Source organism: Nyctereutes procyonoides, unplaced genomic scaffold (assembly GCF_905146905.1).
Source record: "Nyctereutes procyonoides isolate TBG_1078 unplaced genomic scaffold, NYPRO_anot_genome, whole genome shotgun sequence".
Classification (NCBI taxonomy): domain Eukaryota; kingdom Metazoa; phylum Chordata; class Mammalia; order Carnivora; family Canidae; genus Nyctereutes; species Nyctereutes procyonoides.
In genome coordinates, this window is record NW_026575142.1 from 23329686 (window position 1) to 23355350 (window position 25665).

Here is a 25665-nt window from a genome sequence, read left to right on the forward strand (position 1 = left end):
CCTGGATTATAAAAAAAAAAAAAAAAAAAGACATTCTTGAGAAACCAATTTGGCCAATAATAGGCCAATAATAAGGAGTGGAGTTTTTTTTTTTTTCTTTTATTCCAGCCTTTAATGAAAGAAGTTAAGTAACAGCTAAAGATGCCATCTGCTCTCGGGTACACACCTTGGACCCCATCTTATCCTCGGATACTCACATGTTGCTCCACGTGGCAGACAGTGACCCTAAACCTTGTGTTCAGGTATCAGCTGGCTGCATTTAGTCCATCCCAAAGCAGGGTCACACTGGCTGTGGATCATTAGCTGGTCATTCAGGACCATCTCTTTCTGATACTCCTGATACTGCTTTTACAAATACTTTCCAATTTTTTTAGGGCCTTTTAATCATATCAAGTCAAGCCTCCTGGGATCCACATCAGATTCAAATCTCAACAAATACAGCACCATTAACAAGATTCCACAGCTTACGTTGAATTTTTCAGATGTCAAAACTGAAAAAAAGAATGCATCCCCTCCTTCTTCAGATAAAACCATTATTGCACCCAAGGTTAAAGATCGAACACACAATGTGACAGAGAAAGTCACCCAGGTAAGATATGATTTTACTCTCAATTTTGACTATTTCTGAGGTTCTTCTCTGCACCATATCATTTTTCCTATACGTGACTATCAAAAGAGGTAAGCTATTTATTTGTACTCCAATTTATCTTGAGACGTTGGGTAACTCTCTAATGCAACAGATAAATAAAACTATAGACTATGATTTTATCTATAACAAGACTTAGTAGAAATGGGCTAACTTGGTATTGTTGTTCTTTGTTGCAAAGGTAGTGAACCTGCTATTCATCATGTTTGGACATTTATTGTTTTGCTGCCAACGTCTGCATTATTAAAGCATGGTTTCTTAATATAATGGATGTGACTATTGAAACTTTAAGTGACTAATTGGGATTTACTCTAAACTGTGGCCTCCTTTTTTGCACTTACTCTACTAAGTAGACTCAGATATAAGTCAGTCGACTTAAGGAAAAGAGCTGAAATGATTAAAAGTCAGTAAATAATACATTTCACAGGAACAATATTGTTTTTGAATAAATATTGCAATTTGAACTAGGATAAAAATGTACTGTCTAGCAGGAACCCTACTTTAAAGAATAGATAAAAATAATTTGTACCTATTATATCAAAATACCAACCTAAGCAATATCTAGCTTTTGCTTACAATGCACTTACATCGTTGGGAATTCATGACTCTAAAATTTGTGTCAAGTAAACAGTTCTTTTACAAACACTTTACTTGGTATATTTGCTTAGCAAATCTTTTCAAAAACTGTCACAATATAAAGGTAAACTTGGCCCCAATCTCTATCCCAAGCCTTGAAGATTTTGAATTGAAGTTTTTTTTTCTGTAATTATAATCACTACCAGCAGTACTATAGTTGGTCTGTAAATAACCCATTGTGTGTGAGCTGAAATAACTGTGTAAAGACTGTAAGTCGGTTATAAATAAACCCAAGCCGTCTGTGTTTGAGATGAGAGATTATACATGCCATACTCTACTACATATTTTTATGTATATGTAGTAATGAGACTTCCTACCATGCAATACTGAGAACATCTCTCAGTACATATTTTAATATTTATGTAGTAATGAGGCTTTCTACCCTTAGTATTTCACTTTTTTTAGCTTAGTAAACTGGAAATTAAGAATAGGTTATAATAGTTACATTATATTAATATTGTAATTTATAATGATTATTTGTAATAGTCCCATAACAAAGAAATTAAGAGATTTCAGAAATTGCACAGAAGGTTGATTGCAAATATTAAGGTCAGGATATTGCCAGTAGCCAGGACAGCATAACAGTAATGGAGAATATAGTGAATTGTAGAGTGCAGGGCTCCTCTAAAGCAGATGGTTACCATTCAGATCTAGCCAATTGTGGTCACAAGAATCTTTGACGATGTTTTCAAATCTTTCCATTTAAAAAAGAAGCTGGAAATCCAGGATTTAAGATAAGCTTTTACTTTCCAAAAGTTGGTAAACTAATTCAAAATGCTTTTTTAAGCCAAACAAAATACACCTTAAAGTCTATGGGCAGCCCAGTGTGATCTCTGCAAAGCTTCATGCGCTTGGTTTACTGCAGGGCCTACCCTATCCTGCTATGTTTAGCAGGTCTACCGAGCCAGGAGAGGGTGATACACATATGGACCAGAGGTGGTACCTGCCTTGGTGACTTTCTAAGCCTGGTAAGAGAGGAAACATTACAAATAGCATAAAGAAATTATGTTAATAATGAATACAGGAACAGGAGGAAACTAATTATCCTTAAAAAAAAGTAATTTCAGAGAAGAAAGAGATGTGATGGCGCATTTCATCTAGATTTAGAAAGTTACTTATCACATTGACTAGTAAGTGATGTTTAAGAGCGTAAGTTAGAGTCGCATGCACTTGTATTTCAACTTTGGCTAAGTCATTTATTGTGTATCATGAAGATGGGTGCCATTTATTGTGTGATATCAAGGCAAGCTTTAGTGACAAAACTTATTTCTCAGTGTTTTTAAAAATAAGCAAAATGATGTGTGGAAAGTGTTCATCATAGTGTAGGTATATAACATGCAATGTTAGTCATTATTCCGTTCAGTAATGTGTTTGTATGACTTCTCTCTGCTCTCCTCACCATCTCTGCCTACATCCCTACATATTTGCAGACCAACTAGTAGAACACCTGGCAGAGTGGAGTTCATGAAATGTTTACTGAAAGAAGAGAGGAAGGACAGAAAGAAGGGAGGGTGGAAGGGAGTAAGGGGAAGTTGGTGAAAGGGAAGGGGTGAGAATCTCAGGTAGAGAAAACAGTGAGAAGAAAGTTGTGGAGGCCCAAAAGTCCATATGTCTTCTGAAAACAGATATTTTCCTGGCTCAGGGAGAGACTAAGCTGGGCAGGAGCTTATGAGAGGTGCAACTTTCCCCTCTAGGTGGTTCTTCATTATCTTTGCACAAAAGTGCCTTGGGAGTCTAAGTAAAATGCAACAGCTGCCCTCAGACACTTGGCATTCTGTTAAATTCTCATGCTTTCTTTTAAAATTCCTCTTTTATATTTACCTTCATAATACGGCAGTATTTGTTTTAACATTTTTAAAAAGTGTTTTAAATTATTTACCACTAAGGTAATCCTAAATCCTCAAAACCACCCCATTGCTTTCCTACAGCTTTTCATGCTTCACCCAAATAGTACAGTGCCCCTCTCAGAGACCCCCTAGAACCCCAACTGAAAAACAATGCATCTTAAAGATGTTGGAATATTTCAATTGGATCCTGTTTTATAAAAGCTCACTCCTTTTTTTCTTTTCTAACAGTTTGAAAAATACAGTGATAAGAAGGAGATTATGGAGACAGAACACTTAAGTAGCTATGGTTCTGGTCAAAAATGATGAGGGACTGAAAAAAAGGCTGGGACCAAAAACTAGAAAGAAGAAGTGGTAGGAATGCTCCATCTGCTTTTAGTGCCGTCTATAGTTATTAGTAACAAATTTGCCAACTGTGTACATGTAAAACCAAACAAGGTAGAAATTGAATATTGAGAAATTCCTCCTACTGACATGGCCTCTGGAAATTTTGTTTAAACACTTGAAAGCAGGACTAGCCTCGCTTAATGTTTGTGAAATTTCTTCCTCATAGCTATCTCTGGAATTTTCATTCACAGTATATAACATCAATTGTCCTCTAATCACTAAAAAAACTTGGTAATAACCCAAAGATCTTACTATTCCCTTTGTTAGGCCTATATGGAAATTCTCCTTGTTGGGATATTCTCACTGTATTTCTGTAGGCAGCCAGCAGTATTTTCTTTATTTAATGTTCTTATTTTATTTCCTTAATAGATTTGTATGTAACCCTTTCTTCAAAAGAAATCAGGGTTTTGTTCATAGATCATTCAATAGTGAGTTTTAAACATTCCTTTAAGCACAAAGAATAGAGCAGACATCAAGAAAAAAGGCATAAAATGAAAGGAACAATTAATCTCTGTTCATGTTATGCTCAATCAATATTTGGATTTCATCTCTATTATATATTGGTTAATTGCCAATTAGCCAAATTGTTATTTCTTCCCCAGCTAGAGTGAGTTTCTTCAGAGTAGAGGCCACATTGTTATTCATTCACTCTTTCATGCATTCATGTATTTGTTTATTCACTCAATAAGCATTTATTAAGTCAAGAATATACAGTGGTAAGTTCTAGGAATTTATGTGAAAAGGCTAATTCTGTGTCTTCAAGAAGTGAGAGAGACAAACTAGTACAGGACATAGGAATTAGGATGCAGTGTGAAGGATTATACTGTAGGTAAACAGAATGCAGAGGGAACTGGAAGAGGAAACCTTACCTATATTGGGAGTTTGGGATAGTGGTTGGGGAGTACAAACTCTAAGAAGAGTTTTGAAGCTTGAGAAGTTTCAAGGTTAGGAATTAGAATCTAGGGCAGCCTGGGTGGCTTAGCGGTTTAGCATGGCCTTCAGCCCAGGGCGTGATCCTGGAGACCAGGGATCGAGTCCTACATCAGGCTCCCTGCAGGGAGCCTGCTTCTCCCTCTGCCTGTGTCTCTGCCCCTCTCACTCTGTGTCTCTCATAAATAAATAAATAAATAAAATCTTTTTTAAAAAAAGGTATTAGAATCTGGAATGGGACACACTTAGAGGAACTGTGAGTACCAGAGAATGAATGAAACATGAGATGTTTGTATCACTAGTGCCTGCCATAATACGCAACATACAAGAAGAATCTTAAAAGATTCGGAAATGCACCAATGAAGACGTTGACGAGAATTAAGCAAGAGTAAGTCTGTTGGTCAAAAATCCCCGAAGCAAATGCTTGCCTTCCAAATTCTCTCCATAGGCAAGATTCTGATTCTGGCTATTGTTTCAGATCCAGAGACTCTTCATTGGCTGGTCTTATAGTCCAGGCTTCTAGAAGGCATCAGCTCTTTATGTCATATTCCATCTGTCCTTCTCTATTAATTAGAGAAAATAGAAAATAACTCTCTCAAGGTGTGGATGTTTTAAAACTACAATCTAGCTGGTACAGGCTGATGTCTTACTTTGAAGACAGGACCTTAATTGGCTAATTCCTACCAAATTCCACGAATTTTGTGGAGAAAGAACAATGAATTGGAAGAAAAGTTGGATGAGTGGAGAATAAAGATCTGCTTTTGCCATGCAGTTGTGGTTCTCAGTTGAGGATCAAATTCTTGGCTATCTATGCCTTCTTTTAAATAATAGTAAACTGAACTTTTGTACTCTTCTATGGTTTCATTTCTCCTGAGGCTAATTCTACTAGCTCAAATGTTATGCTAATCTTTAGGGTAAAATGTATTATTTGTTGCAATGTTCAGCTTTTACAAATTGGGTATTAGATCACTCTCCCTGCAGATGCATAAGAGTATCAGGAAGATTTAAGAAGGCACTGTGGGTTCCAAATCTTTATTGGCCAGTCACATGATACTGTATCCGTCAATCAATGCCATAACAGAATATCACAGAAGCCCAATTGGAACTACCCTAAGCAAATATGAAAGGGGGAGGGGGAACTTATTGGGTCGCATAACCAAAAAACTGCAAGGACAGATCTGCTTTAGGCCATGGCTACTGCATTCATGTTTGAACAGCTGATGACATTCTTGCCATCTCAGCTGCACTTTCTTCCATATTAACTTTAGTCAAAAAAAAAAAAAAAAGAAAGGAAAGAAAGAAAGAAAAAAAAACTTTACATCTTAAAAATGCAAGGACTTCAGACTGTCTCAACTCACATAATGCTCATAGTTGATACTCTGATGAGGAGGGCCTTCTCTCCTCTGCTGTCCATTACCTTCCTGAGAAAGTAGAATCCTGTTGGCCAACTTGGGTTTTGTGCTCATCCTTGTGCACTAAGAAGCATAGCCCCTTGACCAATGACCACATCAGAAAAATGTGGTGGGGGAGCGGAGACTCTAAAGAAGGAAAACCAAATAAGTGGCCCAATGCAAAGATGAAGATAGTAATTCAGGCTAAACATCAGTTTCTCTCTCTCTCTTTCTCTTTTTCTCTCTCTCTTTCACACACACACACACACACACACCCTTACTAAATATGCATTATGCGGTATGTGCTGGATTGGCACTGGAAACGCCAAAGTATAAAAACCAGTACCAATACTCAAGAGGTTATAAACTACTTGGAGAAACACTATATAACAATAAATAATAATAGCACTTATAAGTACTAATATAGTAAATGCTACAAGATTATATTGCGAAACCAAAAGCAACTTACATTTCTTTTAGACTCAGTACCAGTCAAATTATGACCAAATAATTCTAGATTTAATAGAAATAATTTAATAGAAATCTATACTGTGATCATCAGAAAATAAGACAAATGAAAGGCCCTAAATGAACCTGGAGACCTTAATTTGGGGAAAATAATTACTACTAGTCCACGAGTATAATTTTTCCATAGTGTCGTTATGGAAAGTACTAAAGAAAATTAGTTTTAGGTGTAATTGAAGCCTTGGGTCACGAGAAAGTAAACTCTGAGTGTTTAAAAGGCCATATAATCCTGAAATCCACATAGAACTCTAGAGCCAGAATAGATTCCCATTATTTAGGATTCATTTAAGTGTATTATTGGCATGAAAATAGACTTCTGATAGATTTAATAATAGCTGACATTGATTGAGCATTCACTATGTGCCAGGCTCTATGCTAAGTGGTTTAATTCATTATCAGTTTGAATCCACATAACAGTCCTTCCTCTGAGTTGGTACTATTATTAACATCTCCATCTCAGAAGTGGAATCATGCTTAGAGAGAGGAAACGACTGGCCCAGGTCACATAAGGAAATGGTGGAAGTAGCCTTCAAACTGAGATCATATGACCCCAAACTTAAGTTCTTTATCTCTAAAGTACACCCTCTCTGTAAGTCTGAACTAGCTCCCTATTTGCCCACTAGATCTACTCAGCAGTTAGGATGGCATTTGGACAGACCTGCAACATTGGGCTGTTTAGTCAAATCTTAATATGAAAGTTTAGTAGCAATTTACCAGAAAAGTGAGTCCACAGAAAGAGGAGAGAATATGGTAGATTTTCTCCAGAATTCCTCAAATTCCTCAACAGGGGAGCTTCATTTCAGCATTATCTTTTGTGTGAGTTTATATGCTATTTTTCTTCTGCTAATTTTAGATTCAGATAAAGGATTTTGGATTTTGTTGGTGGCATACCCCAGTTGCAGGAAAAGCAAAATTACACTGATAATATTGACATAAAGAAGAACTCAAAGACTAAGGCTTTTTATTTTCCACTGAATTTTGTCCATTGTGAATATGCTCATTATCTCTTCATGTTTTTCAATGGCTCTAAACTTATATTTACTTCTGACAGAAACCCAAAACAATACTTATAATTCAGGACTTGTTTAGAAATGGAGATTAACTTATAATGGAGAGAGAGTATTGATTTTATTAGCTAATGTTTAAAATTATAAATGTGTACAATTTATGTATATCAATTAGCTTCAATAAAGCCAAAAAATAATTTATCATCTCAGGCTTAATAATATAAAATTTCTTAACACTTTCTGTGGTTTCCCTCATATTGGATAAATTTAATCCTAAATTTTCTTCAATGCCAATATTTAAAAATATCTTTCTGATGCAACTACAAATTAAATGTGATTATATGTATAGCAATGGTTTCATTAATAATGCTGTTGTAATTCTAACTCCAGCTCAGATTCTGACACTAGCTGGATATCCTACAACTCAACTCAAATTATGACACTATCTACCTGGGGAGATAGCACCAGATTCCACAGGTTAAGGGTTCTGTCCCACAAAACTCCCCCCTCACTTCAGACACCAACCACAAGTCTAGGTTACTACCTGTACCTCTGACTGACTGGCTAGCTGCAGATTGGAGGTTCCCATGATCCATTCCTTGACTTGACTAATTTGTTAGAGCAGTTATAGAACTTAGAGAAACATTTACTTATGTTTACCAGTTTATTTTCGGAAGATAGAGCTCAGGAACAGCCAGATGGAAGAGATGTATAAGGCAAGGTATGGAGATAGCGTTGGAGAGCTTCCAGGCCTTCCCCTGGTCCACTACTCTCCTAGCACCTCCATGTGTTTATCAGCCTGGAAGCTCTCCAAACCCCATCCTTTTGAGTTTTTTTGGAGGCTTCATTACATAGGTATTATTGATTAACTCATTGGCTATTGGCTGTAGATTCAAACTCCAAACACTCTCCCCACCAGAGATAGGGGCTGGGAATGAAGGTTCTGACAATTACTAGGTTGGTTCCTCTAGTGACCAGCCCCCATCCACAGGTGACTTGAAGTTATTTAGGGGCTTTCCAAAGTTATCTCATCAACATAACAAAGACGTTTGTCACCCTCTTCACTTTGGACAATCAAGGGCTTAAGAGCCCAGGAACATGGAGAAAGACCAAATACATGTTTCTTATTTAAACCATAATATCACAGTCATGGATTAAAAATTACATTTAATTTAAAAGTCTATATTTAACAGTTATTTTTATAAAGCCTCATTGATGCTTTGCTCATGAAATTACAAAAAAACAAAATTCACAATGCTTCTACAGAATGTTTTAAATGTTTTCCTAAACTTCATTTCTTGCTTAAACTAATATAAAATCATGCAAACCTCAATAAAACTGTACAGATCCTCTTGAACTGCCAGAAATAGTAATAATCACAAATTCCAAATTAAATTTGAAATGTAATGCAGGAGTCCGAAATTGCCTCTGAACACTTCCAATTTAATATGACATTAGTTTTGCATTCATTGTCTTATTATTCTTTATAGAATACTATCAAACTTGGCACAGCAAAACAGAAATCCCCGTCTAGTGCTTTCCCCATATTCTGGATTTAATCTATGTCTATACATGCAAATCGAAATGAAAAATATATGTGGATGCTACAAGTAGAAATAAAGCACATTCATCAGGATAATTATGGATTCAACATTTGTGAGTGCTTACCAACTGTAAGCCAAAGCTTTATGTATACTAGTGATGCAAAAATGTGTAAGTCAAAGTCCTTGCCTTCAAGGGCCTTTTACTAAATACAGGGCTTCTCCAGATGCCTGGGTGGCTCAGCAGTTGAGCCTCTGCCTTTGGCTCAGGGCGTGATCCTGGAGTCCCAGGATTGAGTCCTGCATCGGGCTCTCCGCGGGGAGCCTGCTTCTCCCTCTGCCTATGTCTCTGCCTCTCTCTCTCTCTGTCTCTCATGAATAAATAAATAATTTTTTTTAAAAGAAAAAGCTTCTATATTTGAGATCCTGGGTTATGTTATCTAGTTTTCTCTGGGCAAATGAATATATTCTATCTAAGATTGTAAGTTATGGCGAGGAAAAGATAAAAATTAACATATACATTTAAGTAGCAATTGACTCCTATAAGCATGTTGTTGGCTATTAAATCTAAAAGAAAGATATTCATTATTTTGAAAAGGGAAATGTGTGATTTTTAAAGCAAGAAATTAATTTTTATCTATTTTCACTAAATACTATATGCATATTAAAACTCCTCAATATTTGCTCATATATTCTAAATTAAAATAGTTTTATTTCAGTTTAAAACACCATAATTAGCTCAAAAGTTATACTTCTCTGTGGTGTAGATGATGAAAGAACGGCATCCTTATGAAACCCTAGTAGCAACTAAGAGCCATACCTTGTAGGGCAAGCATTTATGTGTAATCAGTTAAAAAAAAAAAAAAAAAAAAAACCACCTGTTCGGTTTTGTAGTCATTGCATATTTTTAAATGAAGGAAAGAGAAAATATTGCCTCCTTAAAAAGTTTTGTCAGCCAAAGAAACCAGGTTGAAAATAGATGCTTGAAGAAAAGAAGTAAAATACCAGTGGTCAGAAGAGACAGGTTAAAATAATTTGGCTCAGCATACATAGTGATAGCCCGGTTGCTATGGCAACAGAGACATAGGAAGATTGTGGATATCTGTTGCCAGGATGTTTCATTTTTTATCCCCCCAGTTAGTTTGAGGCTTGGGTTAAACTCAGACCCAGGGATAGAAAAGAAGTTTTAGAGGAAGAGTTTCTTTGCTCATTTGCCCTCATGGCTTACAGGTTGGGACAAACACAGTTCAAATTGCGTTGCCTAGAGGCAGTAGGCAGAAGGAGTATATTTTTCATGTTTCACGGGATGAGAATCAGGCAAAGGATTTTTATCAGCTATGGAAATTCCAGAGCAGACATGGCATTTTCACATACCCAGGCAACCCAAGGTCTTATAATGTTAAGTAGCTGTGAGCTGTTCCTAGGCTCATGAAATGAATTCAACCATGGAATTTTATTTAAAAAGAAATCCCGAGTAAGACAATACAATAAAATAATAAATAAATAAAATAAAATAAAATAATAATAAAATAAAATAAAATAAAATAAAATAAAATAAAATAAAATAAATAAAAACGTCTCATTGGTTTTCTGGGTGGTGAAATTGTGGGTAATATATTTTCCCCTCTAGCTCTATTTCTCTGTATTGTGGAAATCACATTTATAATGAAAACTATGTAGATAGATAATAAACCCTCTAAAACTCGATTGCTTTAAAAGAGTTCATTAAAAAGCAGTTAATCTTCATAGAATTTTAATATTCAAAGGAACTTCTTCCCTAGGTTTTTTTTTTCAAAACCTACTGATCAATGGAGTCATCTGAGACACCCTCCCCCCTCTTTTTCCCGTCCCCCAACACACACGCACTCTGGAAATTTAGCAAATTGCAGTGAAATCTGAGGATTCTGAATTTTTAACAATCTCCTCTCCATTTGCAACCTCGATTCTAACATTTTTAAGATCAAGCAAATTTGGAAAATATGGACGTAGCCTGATCCTTTCATTATGTTGCTAAAGAAACTGAGAAAGGAACCCAAGTACTGAGTTAGGCTTTATATTTCTTCGTTGCTATTGTACACCTATCTCTTTCTGTAGATTTCTGAATGAGATTAAAAAAAAAAAAAAAAAACCATGTCGGTTCATGTTGGAGAAACAGGCGTCCTTTCATAGGGGAACATCCTGATTCCAGGAGAATCTACTGCTATTTTCACTTTCTGGACAAACCCTCTAAGACACAATCTCCATGTAAATGTGTTTGCCTAGGCTGGAGTCCCCCCAAAGTGTCTTCAGAACACTGGTCTCACAAGTATTTCCTAGAAGAAAAGTTGTCTTATTCAAATACCAGGCACCCTGTCAGAACCTATTTTTAATTATCTGTTTATATAGAATACCTATTGATACTCTGAAGAATTCATATTTGAGGGGAGATCCTGTAGGAAATACCAGCCTAGGCAGAAAGCTTTTTCGTGGATAATTATGAGCACTGTAGTTCAACTCAAACATGGATGTGTTAGAAATCTTAAAAGAAACAAAGTTGGGAGAGGCATGAGACAATAGTAGTGGGAAGGTGATGATACATAGTAAGTACATTTTTCTCCCTTGTTTTAATGAAGTCCATTTAGGTTTCTTTTCCAACCATGTCCAAAATATAGAACTTAGCTTGGGGGAGCTGGTGGAAATAGCATCTATATTCTTTTTTCTATTTTAAATACATCTGTTGCAAATACACCTATACTTTGAAGCCTACTTCTTTAGAATCACTTGGGTAGAAATGGAAAAATATGAAATGCAAGATCATGAAGGAGAGACTTAAAAAGTGTCTCGCTTTTCTTCTGAGACTACCATAGTTAAGGCTGACCTACTGCATATTAGTGGACATATTGCTAAGAATGGAGAACCTGCCTTTTCAGCCCATTGTCCCAGGGGTCAGCCCAGTATCCAGAGGTTGGTGGTCCTAAGGATATCACTTTAATGTGAGGACAGAGATGAGGCGGCCTCCGATAGGATGTGAACCAGATCACATACACATGCTGTTTTCCATACTTCCTTGGCTCCTGTAAGTCATTTTGGTCTCTCAGTTCTCCTTTCCAGATGTAACAAAAAATATTTTAAAACGGTCTGCAGCTAGTTCCTGGTGTCTATTGATCCTTCTTACATTTGAACTGAAGAATGAAGTTGACAAATCTCCATACTATTCCTAGGAACACAGTCTTCATTTTCAGGTCATGGCAACCGTGCTAGGTGAAATTGAGTGAAGAAGTCAAAAGAAAAAAAAAAGAATGTAATGGAGAAAAATATTAAATACTATTTATTGGTTGACTGGCAGCTGTCCGTTGAGCTATACAATCCTATTTCGGGTGATAAGCTGTCATTTGTAAATTGTGCCCATAGCTATATCCATTATTCATGGGTTGGTATTGGAAAACAGTGATTTCAGGCCCCTAAATTTTCCTACCTGCAGGCACCTGAATTACTTCCAAAACAACTGTTATATTACCTCTCATGCCCTCACCTCTTTTTTCTGCCATTATCAGATCCTACCAGCCCACTTTGTGTCGCAGGTGAAGACAGATTCCCTCCCTCCCTTTCCTATATTTCCTTCCATAGAAATGAATGCATAAATCCTTTTTAAATAAGATTTTACTTATTGATTCATGGAGACACACACACACACACAGAGGCAGAGACATAGGCAGAGGGAGAAGCAGGATCCCTGAGGAGAGCCTGATGAGGGACTCCATCCCAGGACCCCGGGATAATGCTCTGAGCCAAAGGCAGACACTCAACCACTGAGCCACCCAGGTACCTCCTGAAGGCATAAATCCTGATGGACAAAGTACTTTAATTCCAGTAAATGTACAACTGCAGGCATGCAATTTCAGTATAAAGTTAACTAAAACAAAACAAAAAAAAAGGTATTTCCACAGACCAAGTATTACTGTCAAGTCTATACAACCTATTACTTGAAAGTAAGTAAAAACTAAGGCACTAACTTTCTAGATATTAAAAAGAGAAATAACTACCATATTTTTACATTTTAGAATTATTTTATATAATTCATGTGATAAAATAACCCATTGGCTTAGACTTCTATTTAATCACTTTAAGATTTTGAATATATTTCTTACACAGATTCTCTCAAATTTGTCTGCATTTTGAAACCAAATTAGTCCTTTAGAATCAGAGGGGAAAACAACTGTTGGACAGGGAACTTGGGGGAATCTTGCCTTCAACAAGACTGTTTTGTTCCATCTGGAATCTTCAGTTCTCCCCCCCCCCTTTTTTTTAAGTTTGGGGAAAACATCAGAGACATAGGTGCTTTAGTTTCTATTTCTATGCAGTAATCTTCTCTGGCATATCAAACTGCCAATAGTGCATTATCACATCTTGAATAGCTAGGTTAGGATACATCCTGACAGTGGTAGTCTTTTCAGATTTCTTCACCATGTTGTTGCTATAACAATAAAGAAAATAAAGAATGTAGTACAGAGAAATACTCGAGTGCTGTTTTGGAGGAAATCTCCTTTACAAAAATTGTAAAAAACAATTGTTCCAGTAGTTTCAAAGCTTGTGCTCCTTAGAGCATTAGGTGCCAATAAGCAGGATGGACCCAAGGGGGTAGAGCTCCGGGACCTCCACAGTATGGCCAGGTTGGTTAGATCAACTTCATCTAAACAGCTTTATATATTGACTTTCTCTTAAGGTTTCATATGTGTGTGTATGTTTTGAGGAACTTGAAAGGGTCAGACACTAAACTTTGCTCTAGTTCTACTATTTATTTTGTGCTTTCCTTTATCAAAATCACTTCGATGTTTTCATTGATTCGAGTCAAGACTATTTTTATAGAAAATTTTGGGTTAAGTGAATTATCCAGAGTCCCACAAATTGTTAACTTCATACCCAAGACTAGTAGCTTCGTTTCTGGACTTGGAGTCCAGGATTTTTCCACTTGGCATGCCTAATGGAGAGCAGGACCATTTTAATCCCTGTATTTTCTCCTTTCCGTCTAAACCTTGTAGAGTCCTAGAATCCCATCAACTGATCCAACTCCTTCTAAGTGGTCCAACTCCTTCTAACTCAGATCCTCCTCTTTGCAAAATAAATGGTTTAAGAAGTACAAATAGTCACTACCAAATGTGAGTCTTCATAACTGGTTAAAACTGAGTAAGCAAACAGGCTACTTTTTTGGAGATGAATATTCTACTACCTGCCTCAAGAATAAGACAGAAAATTAACTTTGTGGAAAAGCAAACAACTTTTTTTTAAAACATAGTCACTAAAATTTAGACTGTTATTACTCATTTGTTCTGAGAATATTCTCAGAAAAAAATCTAATGCTACTTTTGTGCCAACAGGTTCAAATGTAGAATTGATACTGTTAGGAAGAGATAATATACAAGAACATAAAAAAAAAAGCAACAGAGAAAACAGTGAACTTCTGTTCCTTAAGAAAATATTTTTAGCATTGAAAAATAAGATTCCCACATGTGGTCAAGAACAGTAATTCCACATTGCAGAACCCCTCTTTCACTGTATGTTATTTGTTTGGCATCCTGTTTTCATTTCCATAGCTTATGAAGAGTTAATTCCTTATTAATAGGATAGAAGTACTTCCCCATCCTCAATCCTGGAAGAGAAACCCAGAACACAACTACTGATGAGTAACAGTTCCGAGAATTTTCAGTTACAACATTTGAAAATTAACCTGCTAATAGTTGGGATATAATTATATTTAGTTGGCACTTGACATTCACTTCGTGTTCCAGAAAACATTAAGAATAGATTTTGAAGGCTACAGGGAAACATTCATTTTGGTGTGGTTATCCAGTAAAGGAAGGAGATATTCCTGATTAATCTATAAAGGTTAAGAGAACTTGCTTCTGGAACATTTTCAATTCCCTAAGCTTCTGTAGCTGCAGAAAGCAGCAGACATCAATAACATCATTCTCTTCTCCTGCTTCGGCTTAATGCTTCACCTGAGTGACCTACCGCACACCTTGGTTCTGGTTCAACCAATGAGTTCAATGTTGCTATTTAAAAGTACTGGCATTGCTTTAAACAGTTGTTCCCAACACTGTCTTAGAGCAAAAACTTTGGAATTTTAATGAGTTAATGTCTTTTTTGCACTATCACCCACATGAACTCACTTCAGTATATTCTTTGAAATTGACTCCTCTCATCTGTCTAGAAAGTGCATGCGCATGCACACACATGCACACACACACACACACACACACACACTGCAGAAAACATTTGAATATTTCTTCTCCCCAAAGCACTCACACTGTTCATGCTTCCTCCTTCCTTACCGCTTGTATTCTTATTCCTCACCAACACATATTGTCTGTTCTGGGCAAACAGTCTTCTTACGTCTCCACTTTTCCCACTTAAGACAAGACCTGGATGTTTGCTGGCAGTGATCCCTAGACTCGCAATTGTCATCCTCTTCTCTATGCGTCAAGTCCTACCCATTTCTGAAATCCATAGCATCACCAGATAAATTTATCAGCCTTCACAGCATGTGTTGACCTCTCCTGTCCTTAAACTCTAAGGTACTTTGTCTATTTTCAGAATACTAAACCATTTATTTTCATGCTTTTTTGTATATCTTGGTAGATAGATGATAGATAATAGATCGATAGATAGATGATAGTTATTTGTGTGTATATGTGCCTTCATAATGACTTTTTTCATCTTCCTAACTATGCCTCAAGGAAAAAGATTATAACATCTTTAAAATATGCCCCCAAAGACCTAGCCACAGGGCTCGCTCACCAATTGATAGACTCAATAAAATGCCGTTTTATGTAGAATATTCTTGGCACATACAAGAGATGATTCTAACTTCTGATAGTACTTCGACAGTAAGTAATGAGGACCTCATGTATCCATTCATTTAACCTTTTTAAGGTCTGCCCCCTCTGACTCCTCCAGATTGGGTTAGATGCCCCTTCTCTGCTCATAGATCACCCCTTACTCACAGTATAATTTTTATCACATTTTTAGTGTGATAAAATTTTCCATTTTTAATCTATAACATATATATATTATCTTAACATATATAATTAACATATATTAGCATAATATTTTATATATAATATAGCAGAGAAAAAATATATATATTCTATCCTTTTCAAAAATGAGAAAAGAGGCAGGAAATAATGAGGAAACATTGTGCTGAGTAGAGCAATTTGGAAAGGACTAGCTGATCTGTAAGAGATGGCGACTCTGATACCATAGCTTCCAAATGGAGGATAAGAATGTCACCTGTATTGAAATTCCAGCCCTCATCACTTAATACTGCCAATGTTCTTGGCGACATTATTTGATTCTTCTGTCTCGAATCTGTAATTAGGATCTAACTAAGGAGGTATGATCTCTTCCTTGTTGTAGGTACTCATCAGGTCCACAGCAAAAGAGCAAAGGGTTCTCTAGTTCTTCAGATATGTACCGAGTGCCTACTCTGAACAGGACACGGTGTTGCAATTGGGTTACAGTGGTAACACATCTCCACCATCTAGTCATGTGGACAAAGATAGATTAACAGAACCCATTAAAAAAATGTCATAAAACTTATACTGTGGAGTAAGGAGAGCCCTGTGAGCAGAGAAGGGGCATATAACTCAATCTGGAGGAGTCAGAGGAGGCAGTGCTGCACTGAAATATGAAGGGGGAACATGGAGGATGGGAGGTAGCCAGAGACATGAGTAGTAATGATGCACAGTACCCACAAACATTCACACAGAGGCTTCCAAGCCAAGTGAATAAGGGAGCAAAGTCCTAGAGGCCACTGAAGGAAGGGTACGGTGAGACAGCTTCCCTTTCTTAACTGCCCTATTTCCTGCTTCCTCTTCCTTGACCCCCTTGCACCTAGTAACTTCTTGTTCTGTAAGGTAAACCATTTTTCCTGGTCTGTATTCCACTCCAAATGCTCCCTCCGTATCAGGAATGGCTATCCGATAGACTATCCAAGTGTCTACAGTAATATACAAAATTATAAATAGTATTTGTTTGTTTAAAAGTAAATTCCCCCAGTTTTTCTCTTTGTAATAAAAATCCATGTTTTCTGAATTTTTGCTAATTTTGCTAATTCAATTGGAGTATTTCATATAAAAAGCAACATACTTAAATATCAGAGTTTTGTTCTCACTGGGATATATTTGCATCTTGAAGGAAAAGCTCATTAACTCAAATGAATCTTTTATTGATGGAAATGTTAGGGAGGGAGATGAAGGGATGACAGGCAAGAGAAAAGGTATTTTTTAAGAAGCAAGCCTTCTGGTTCTGTCTGTATCTTCCCCAAATCCCTGCCAAGCCACTTTCATCAGGCACCCCTCAACCTCACTGCCATTACCATTTCCCTTTCAGAGGGAGTTGGGGGCTCAGTAAAACAGTGTTCTCCTAAAGAAGGAACATTAATTGTTATTCAAAATAAATTTATGAATATGGTGGGCTTCCTGTGTTTAGTGTAGACTGACCCATTTACAATGTAGTAATTGGTCAGGAACACTAAGAAAAAGTGCTTACTTATACCACAGGTGTCTATTTAAAACAGTAACATTTCAATAAATCTAGATGAAAAAAAAACCAGAATTCTTATATGAACTAACCGGAAATCCATTTTTTTATATCTTAATCTAATGCCTGCCTTTAACTAGAGAGTTTCTTGCCTTTCATAAGATCTTGAAATAGCTTCATTAAACCCTTGAGAAATTATGGTCTCCTTGGCAAAATCATTCTTCACAAAATATCAGGTTACATTTGCAATACCTTCAAATAAAATCTAAGATGACATTGTCATGAAGTAGAAATTAAAATAAATTCTATCCTCTATCTTGAGGATCAGCCTGTACTTATTTCCATTCTAAGAAAGATGAAAAGTCAGAAATTAATAGAACTTAAAAAGGGGTATTAGTAGGAATCCTATTTAGGCCCCTCCAAAGACATTCCCAGGTAGGTAAAAATACCTTTCTTCAGCTCTTCAAATCTGATTCTAGATATACTTCAGTTATCATGCAAGTAAGAACAATCTTACACACACACACACACACACACACACACACATACACACTATACACAATTCTTTAATGTTGTATCTTAGATTTAATTCCACTACCTCTATCCTTTGGAGGCATCATTTATTGTGTACCTGTGATATATAAGACATATACAACCTGCTCTGCAGAAGCAGTGTATATAGTGACTTCCTCTGATCAGTCTGGGTCAGAAGTCTGTTTATAATATGTGACATAATAGGAGAATATACTACAGACCTGTATATAATTCAAGGGTAACATGTATAAGCCAGACTATATTTGCTGTTAGCATTCAGGTGAAGATTATATCTGCATGGTCAGAAGAAATTTTATGGAAAACTGGAATGGGCCTTGAACAATGAGCAGCATTTGGAAGAGTGGAGAGGGACTATAGACATGAGGATGAGCTGAGGTGAGACCCATTATGAAATGAGAAGTGCACAAGAACGCACTCCTGGTCTCGAGTTATTGTGGCCTCACACTTTTTATTCTCCGTGTCTAATTATTTTAGATCTTTTTAAGTTTCCTTAGATGAATGTTCCTTGAGTGTCTATTTATCAAATTCTAATTTATAAAAACTGAAACAAGGAGTAAAGTAAACCTGTATTGTTGCTGGATTTATGCTTAAATTGTGAAAGCTAATTTCTCATTCAGTTGAATTTGGAGTTGTGCTTTTGGTACCAGTCATTTGTTCTCATAAATAAGTGTGCTTGCTTAGAATCCACAAAAATATATAAAGTTCATGAGCCTTCTATTTCACCAAAAATCCAAGCCCTGGTCGTCCTAAACATAAAATAAAACCTTTTATCAATGTGTAAAGGTACCTTTAGCTAATAAGAAAATCAGCAATAGTGGGCGCTTGATTTCAGCATGGGTCATGATCTCATGGGTCCTGGGATTGAGTCCCGCATTGGGCTCTGTGCTCAGCAAGGAGTCTGCTTGAAGATTCTAGCCCTCTGTCCTTCCCCCCACTTATGTGTGTGAGCTCTCTCTCTCAAATATGTAAATAATTCTTTTCAAAAAATTACCATTAGTTTAAAAGATAAATAATTTATATTCAATTTATCAATAAATATTAGATATAACTTCAAGATATTGAATGGCCTTTTATATAATTTAAAAGAAGACTTTTAGATCCTCATATCCCCCTTTCCTGTTAGAGGGAGTTAACATTTTCCAGTAATTGAGTCATTCCTTACCTAAATTTAGAGTGCAGTACCTCTCCCCTCCCTCGTGGTTTTTGTGAACAGATCTGAGGCTTTCAAAATAAAAATTTCCCACATGTTTTATTTGTATCAGTTCTGCTTCCTTCTCAAAAGCACTAGGAAAGCCCAGGGAGCTACAATGATTAATGACCTGTTCTAGAGTCTAACCTGCTCTATAAAATGTGCTGCATTCCAGAGCATAAAAGAAACTCTGAAGTAGGTCAGGAGCTTAAACTGCCCAAGGGCCTACCTTAAACTAAAGGCAAGCAAGTTTGAAATTAAATTAGCACCAGAATTGCAATGACTCATGATTCCATGGCTTCTCATCGGATGGGGAAGATGGGAGCTACAATGTGTAATAAAGCCTTAAAAACCTAATTCATTCAGACTTATACAATTTTGAATTTGAATTAATTCAGATGATGGTCTGATTCAAAATAGTTTAAACATTCTCTAAAGTTGAGGCAGAGTGGAAGGGAGAATCTGTGAAATGAATTAAGGAAATATTTAGTCTGTATGACTAGAGACCAACAAAATGATCAAGGATAACTTTAGAAGAGTCACAGAATGGATGTGCTCATTACAAATAATTATTATTAAACTTAAGATTTTTACAGGAAACAAGTAGATTAAGTCTACAAGATGTTCACCACTGAGGTAACACATGATACTCTGTGACCTTAAGCAGGTCACAGCCGCTTGCTGGACAATCTGTTGGCTCACTTCCATTTTTAATTGTCTATAAAACTGTCGTCCACACGGGAAGACTACCAAAGCTCCCAAAGCTGTAAAGAACTACTGTGTGGAAAGAGATGGAGGATTGCCGAGTGGTGAATGTTTCTTAGAGCAAAGGCCTAGATTTCTAGATCCAGGGAGTGACTGGAAGCCTCAAGGCTGTTATTCCAGGCATGTAAGACCTACCTCTCTCTAGTCTCACCTCTGTGTACCACCACCATACCAAACCCACCTCAGCTCAAATACCATTTCCTCAAGAACACTTTCCCCACCCTCATCAGACTAAGTTAAAGTCACTCAGTTTTATATTCTCACAGAGCCTTCCTTTTATCATTTATGACACATATCACAATTATAATCAGATATTTATTTGTATAGTTTTCTGCGTCATGCCTGCCTTCTCCTGCTAGTACATAAGCACAATGAAGACAGGGGCTTATATCCTTTTTCTTTTTAATGGTTTTCCCCAGATTTCATACATTGTAGGTGCTCAATAAATGTCAAATGGAATGGATGGGAGGATGGATGGATGGATGGATGGATGGATGGATGGATAGCTATATATGAAGAATAGATATATGATTTAAGAGGCAAAGTGCAGCCAGATTTCTACCAAGTCACCTCCTAAATCTATAATAGTATTTGGTTTTTAAGAGCTGAACAATATTTCATTCGGTAATATCTTTATATTGAAAGTCTTTAGACAAAATAAGGAAGCATTAGAGCAAAATATTTTCTTGTAGAATTCATAGTATTTTGCTCAAGTGTGCATCAGTATTATTTTCTGCAAAGACAGAAATGACAAGCTGCTTTTTCTAGGGCCTGTCCAGCACACACACACACACACACACACACGCACACGCACGCACGCATGCACACGCACCAACCACCACCACAACAACAAAAAACAAGGGAAAACTTCCTTCATTTAAAATCTTCCTTTCTCTATCCTATCTCTGAAACTTAAAGAGAAGACTGTTGATTTTTTTCTCAAGTCTGCTTGTCAGAGAAGATAGAACCAAAGTTGGAAAAAGAGCAAAAGGAGTAGGACTGTGCCAGCCTCCTTTGTACTCCATAAACCCTGAGTCTTGGCTTTGCCTCGCTCCTTTACTCTCCAAGGGCTTGTTAAACTCTGAACACGTGATACCTGCAGGACCTTAGTCTCCAGCTGGGTAAATCCAAGCTAGGAGGTGAGGGCTTTCACCCAGGAAGAAATATCATGGCAGGGAATTTTGTAGAATGTCACGACTGATCATAAGCTCCAAAACTTTCAAAGTACTGCCTTTAATTGTTACCATGTTCCAGGCAAAAATTCCATGCTTCTCTTTCATTCTTTTTCTTCTTCTTCTTCTTGTTGCTTGTGAATAACAAGGTTTCTGTGGCAGCCTAAGCCTTAGATGTCCTATTTCCTAACTCTTGAGGTAATTGAAACATGAAAGATGTTGAGGGATGCATCTTCTGTTCCTGACCAAAACTTGTATTATAAATGCAGAACTTAATTATATGCATAACCACTTTTAACATCTAACTTCTTATGTTTCTGCTGGAGGTAACAATAAGATCTTATTTTTTGAAGCTTCACATTTGCAAATACTCTCTGGAAAGGTATTCTTTCTTCTAAATGACATACAATTGTTTTCTGCCATTATCATGCACTACAGATAGTATAGGGGTTAACCTCTGTTTGATCAATGACCTCAAGATTTAGTTGTATTTAAATATGTTTTAAAATATATTAATAAATGTACTAATGAATCTATAACCTTAAAGATATAAATTATATATAAGCTAGCAAAATGGAAGTAATTGAAATGAACTGGTAAGAACACCCTTCATTAGTTTAAGATTTACAACCTTTATTTTAAATATATATTACATTAAATATATAAACTCTACTATAAAAATCACCTCATTTCACCTTCTGTCTTCATAACAAGGTAAATGATAGTTTCAAGATAATGAGTTTTTCTGAATCACTGAATGTATTAAGGTGCTCTGAGGTATTCTTATCTGACAGTAACCCAGGCAAATATTAATATTTTGGTACAGCCTTTGGTATAATGAATATGTCTTAGAGGATTAGCATTAGAAGTTTGCTCCGTGTATAAAATTCCACTGTAATTTTTATCAGAAAGTTTAAGGACATTATTTCAGCAAGTTACACTGAGAAAACTGAGGATTGATAGATTGAATTTCATTAATGGGTACCAGGCGCCTTTAATGAAATGCCAAGCTTCAGGGGCTTCATCCAGGTTCTAAATGGTCAGGACAAGGTTTGCCAGTTTGCTTTGCTGAAAGAACAGAGGTTCCCCTCAAAAGGGTCCTCTCCAGTTGCATTTTTCTAGGTTAATGTATTCTCAGCTGAATTATCTCACCCATTGATTGCTGCCCTGGGAATTTCAGTGTTCATACAAACTAACAAACGTCCACCAGACAAGCACCAGCAATGCCCAGCTGGCTCTTTGTCCCCCATGGGAAATTTTCTGAGTCAGAGTCTGGTAATTGTTTCATGCAGCTGCTGCAGTTTCAAGGGTGCCAGCTCATCTGAGCCAACTGTATGCACACAGCTCATGAGTCAGAAGGCTGAGAAAGTACACATCATGGGTGGGTGGGTGGAGGGGCTTTAAGGACTCCATTTTAAAGTTGCCCTCTTTTTTGTCAACTATTTGAGGGAGAATACATAATGAAAGGCAGTTATTTAAGGGTTATAAATATCCTATACAGTCGTGAAATTCAGCTATAAGAGCACATAATAATCTCATCTTTATCAAAATGAATTTGCTGTATATCTCAACCATCACTTACTTGGCTGTGGTCTATGTGTTACAACAACAACCATATTGTAACACTGTGGTTTCTTCCATATACCCAGATATAGAATAAAGAACTGGCTTAAGTGAGGGGCTATCTAAGTGAGGGGCAATCTGGGTGGAGGCTGGAAATTGGAGCCCCATTATCTGGCCTCATGCCATTCGCTAGCTTGAGAGTTCACTCTCAGATCTTCCAAAATTATGCTAGAAATACCAAAAATACATTTTGTTAGAAAAGTAGACAAAAACGGATCATTACAAGCAACTTTAATTCCTCAGGGCTTTACTGTCAATTAGAGGTAGTAATATTCTCCCAGAAAAATCCTCCTACATAGTATTCTGTACACAAATGGCATCATTAAACAGTGTCAACTTGCCACAGTTATAGCAAGTGTCTCCAGGGGCTTGCAGTCTATATGATGACTCCTGATGTTTTAGTTCTGTGCTACTGAGAAACAAATTACAAAATCTTCATGACTGAAAACAAGCAGCATTTATTGTCTCAGGTTTTGTGGGTCAGACATCAAGGAGAGGCTTAGGTAGGTGATTTTGCTCAGGGTCTTCACAAGGCTGCAAGAAGGTGACAGCACGCATGCCGTCATCTCAAGGCTAGAAAGAGGGCTCTGCTTCCAAGCTCACTCCTGAGGCTAATGACTGACCTCAGAAGATCCTCTCCTGAAGTAACTCATGGGGGCCTCCCAGTGGGCCTCACACCTATGGCTGTAGGCTTCTTCCAGAGAAGTGGTCCAAGAGACTGAGAGAGCACAGGTGGGACAAGAGCAGCAGTTTTTTTACAAGCTAATATTGAGAGTGACATCCCACAACATCCACCATTTTCTCATCATTAGAAGCAAGTCAGTAAATCCGGTCTACACTCCCCATGAAGGGATTACCCACGGACATTGAATACCAGAAGGTAGAAATCATCAAGGACCATCAGAGAGGCTGTCTACCACACTACGGACTGTCTTACTCCAAGACCTCATCATTTCTCTCTGGAATTAGAGCAACCTCCTCTAATTAGACTCACAGCCTAATCTTGATCCCCTCCAATCAAACTATCCTTGTTTTGGGAGTGGTCTTTAAAAACTACAAATCTGAATATGTCACCTAACAACTCCTAATTGTCCTCAGGAGAATATCAGACCTTCTAATGTGACATGCAAGATTCTTCACATTTGGTGCATGAAGGCAATATCAGATAGTCTCTAAGGTCATGGGCTGAAAAGCCAGGCTCTACAATTTATCAGCCTTATGCCTTTAGGCAAGTTTATTGGCCTCATTGGGCTTCGATTTCCTCATGAAAACCTGAGACAATAATGATACCTACTTTATAGGATTATTGTGAGGATTAAATAAGAAAATTCTTATGCAGCTGTTGGCAGTGTCTAGCACATAATAAGACCTCAATAAAGATAAGTTGTTATTATAACTTCCCCATTTATCTGAGGCCATTTCAGAACATATCACACAAGGAACCAAGCCAACCTACAGTGAGGAGGCCATTTTGACCCCTATGACCTTTGACCCCTTTGACCTCTTGTCTTTGCTTTAGAAGGCCTTTCCCTATTCTCCTTTACTTGAGGAACTATCATTTATGCTTAAATACTCAATTTAGGAGTTCTGTTTTTCTCCAGGAACCCTCCTCTCTCTCTCTCTCTCTTTCTCTTTCTCTTTCTCTCTCTCTCTTTCTCTCTCTCTCTCTCTCTCTCTCTCTCTCACACACACACACACACACACACACACACACACACACACCTTCTGGACTCGGTGGCATCTTCTGTTCCCCCAGGTACATGCCTAACTCATTGTGGTACTTATCACACTGTATTGTCATTGTGTATTTCTCTGTGGCCCTATGAAAATGCAAACTCTTCAAAAGAAAGAATGACTCTCATGTTTCTACATCTACAGAGCCTTGCTCAGTGACTGGCACAAAATAGGTCCCCAATACCTATGGTGGAATGATTTAATAAACAAGCGATTTGAGAGATTTTTGATGCACTTTCTTTCCTTCTTCTCTGTTTCTTAATACTACTTCTCACCCTCGCTTATTCATCCCTTTGCCCTAGGTCTTGGTTCCATAAGAATATTTCAACTATGACTTTGAAGAGACTCCTGCATGAACTACTGTTCTTTGTTTAGATCAAAGAACATATTTCTCTTCACTTGCAGCTCTTAACACACAATCGGATGAAAGCCAATATCTCTTTCATTGCCTTCCTGTTATCTGGGATTTTGAAGTCTACAACTTTGTAATAACTGCATTGCTTCACAAGCCAAACTCTTCAGCTAGGCATTTGAGGATCCACACAATCTGCTTGCCATAGCCCTCTCCAACCATGCCATTTCTATGTCACCTTCTTCCTTTGCCTACTCTCAAACATATGCACACACAAGCATGCTGACACATACTAAATACACACAAACATACACCCACACACAAATACACAAATCTGCAAACACAGAAATATATACACAGAAACTGCTTTGGATTCCCTCTAGATGCTTGTTAAAATTCAGACTCCTGACTCTCACCTAGACTCAGAGAGCAAAGGAGAGAAAATCAGCCTTTTGACAAGCTTCACAGGTAGTATTTATACACAGAAAGGCTTGAAGACCACAGCCCGTTGTCCCGCTGAGTGGTCTTGATGAGCATGTCTCCAAGGTTTACTAGTGTTGTGGCCTCTTCCTGAAAAGCATCTCATTTCCAACTGAAAAAAAAAAAAAATCCCTGTTACCCTTTAAGATTTACTCAAACTGCACCCTTGTCAAGCTTTCCTAAATGCCTCCACACCAGTTGACGGATTCTGCTTACCTGGCTCTTAGCAGATATTATGAATATTATTAATTTGCATGTTCATTCTCCAGGTCAGATCAAGAAATTGAGTGCAGGGATTACCTCTGGCAGAACTTTCAGTACAAGATCAAAAATAGTCATTGCTCAATGTTTCCTGAAATTTTAGCTATGAC

General features: G+C 37.2%; 1 protein-coding gene across 1 annotated transcript in view; it reads left to right on the forward strand.

Moving 5' to 3' along the window:
* KCNH7 (potassium voltage-gated channel subfamily H member 7) overlaps positions 1–25665 on the forward strand; it is a 486463-nt gene that overhangs the window by 359438 nt on the left and 101360 nt on the right. The window contains exon 6 of the mRNA XM_055307883.1: positions 375–589. Coding sequence (XP_055163858.1) covers positions 375–589 — 215 coding nt within the window. The remainder of the gene's footprint in view (positions 1–374; positions 590–25665) is intronic.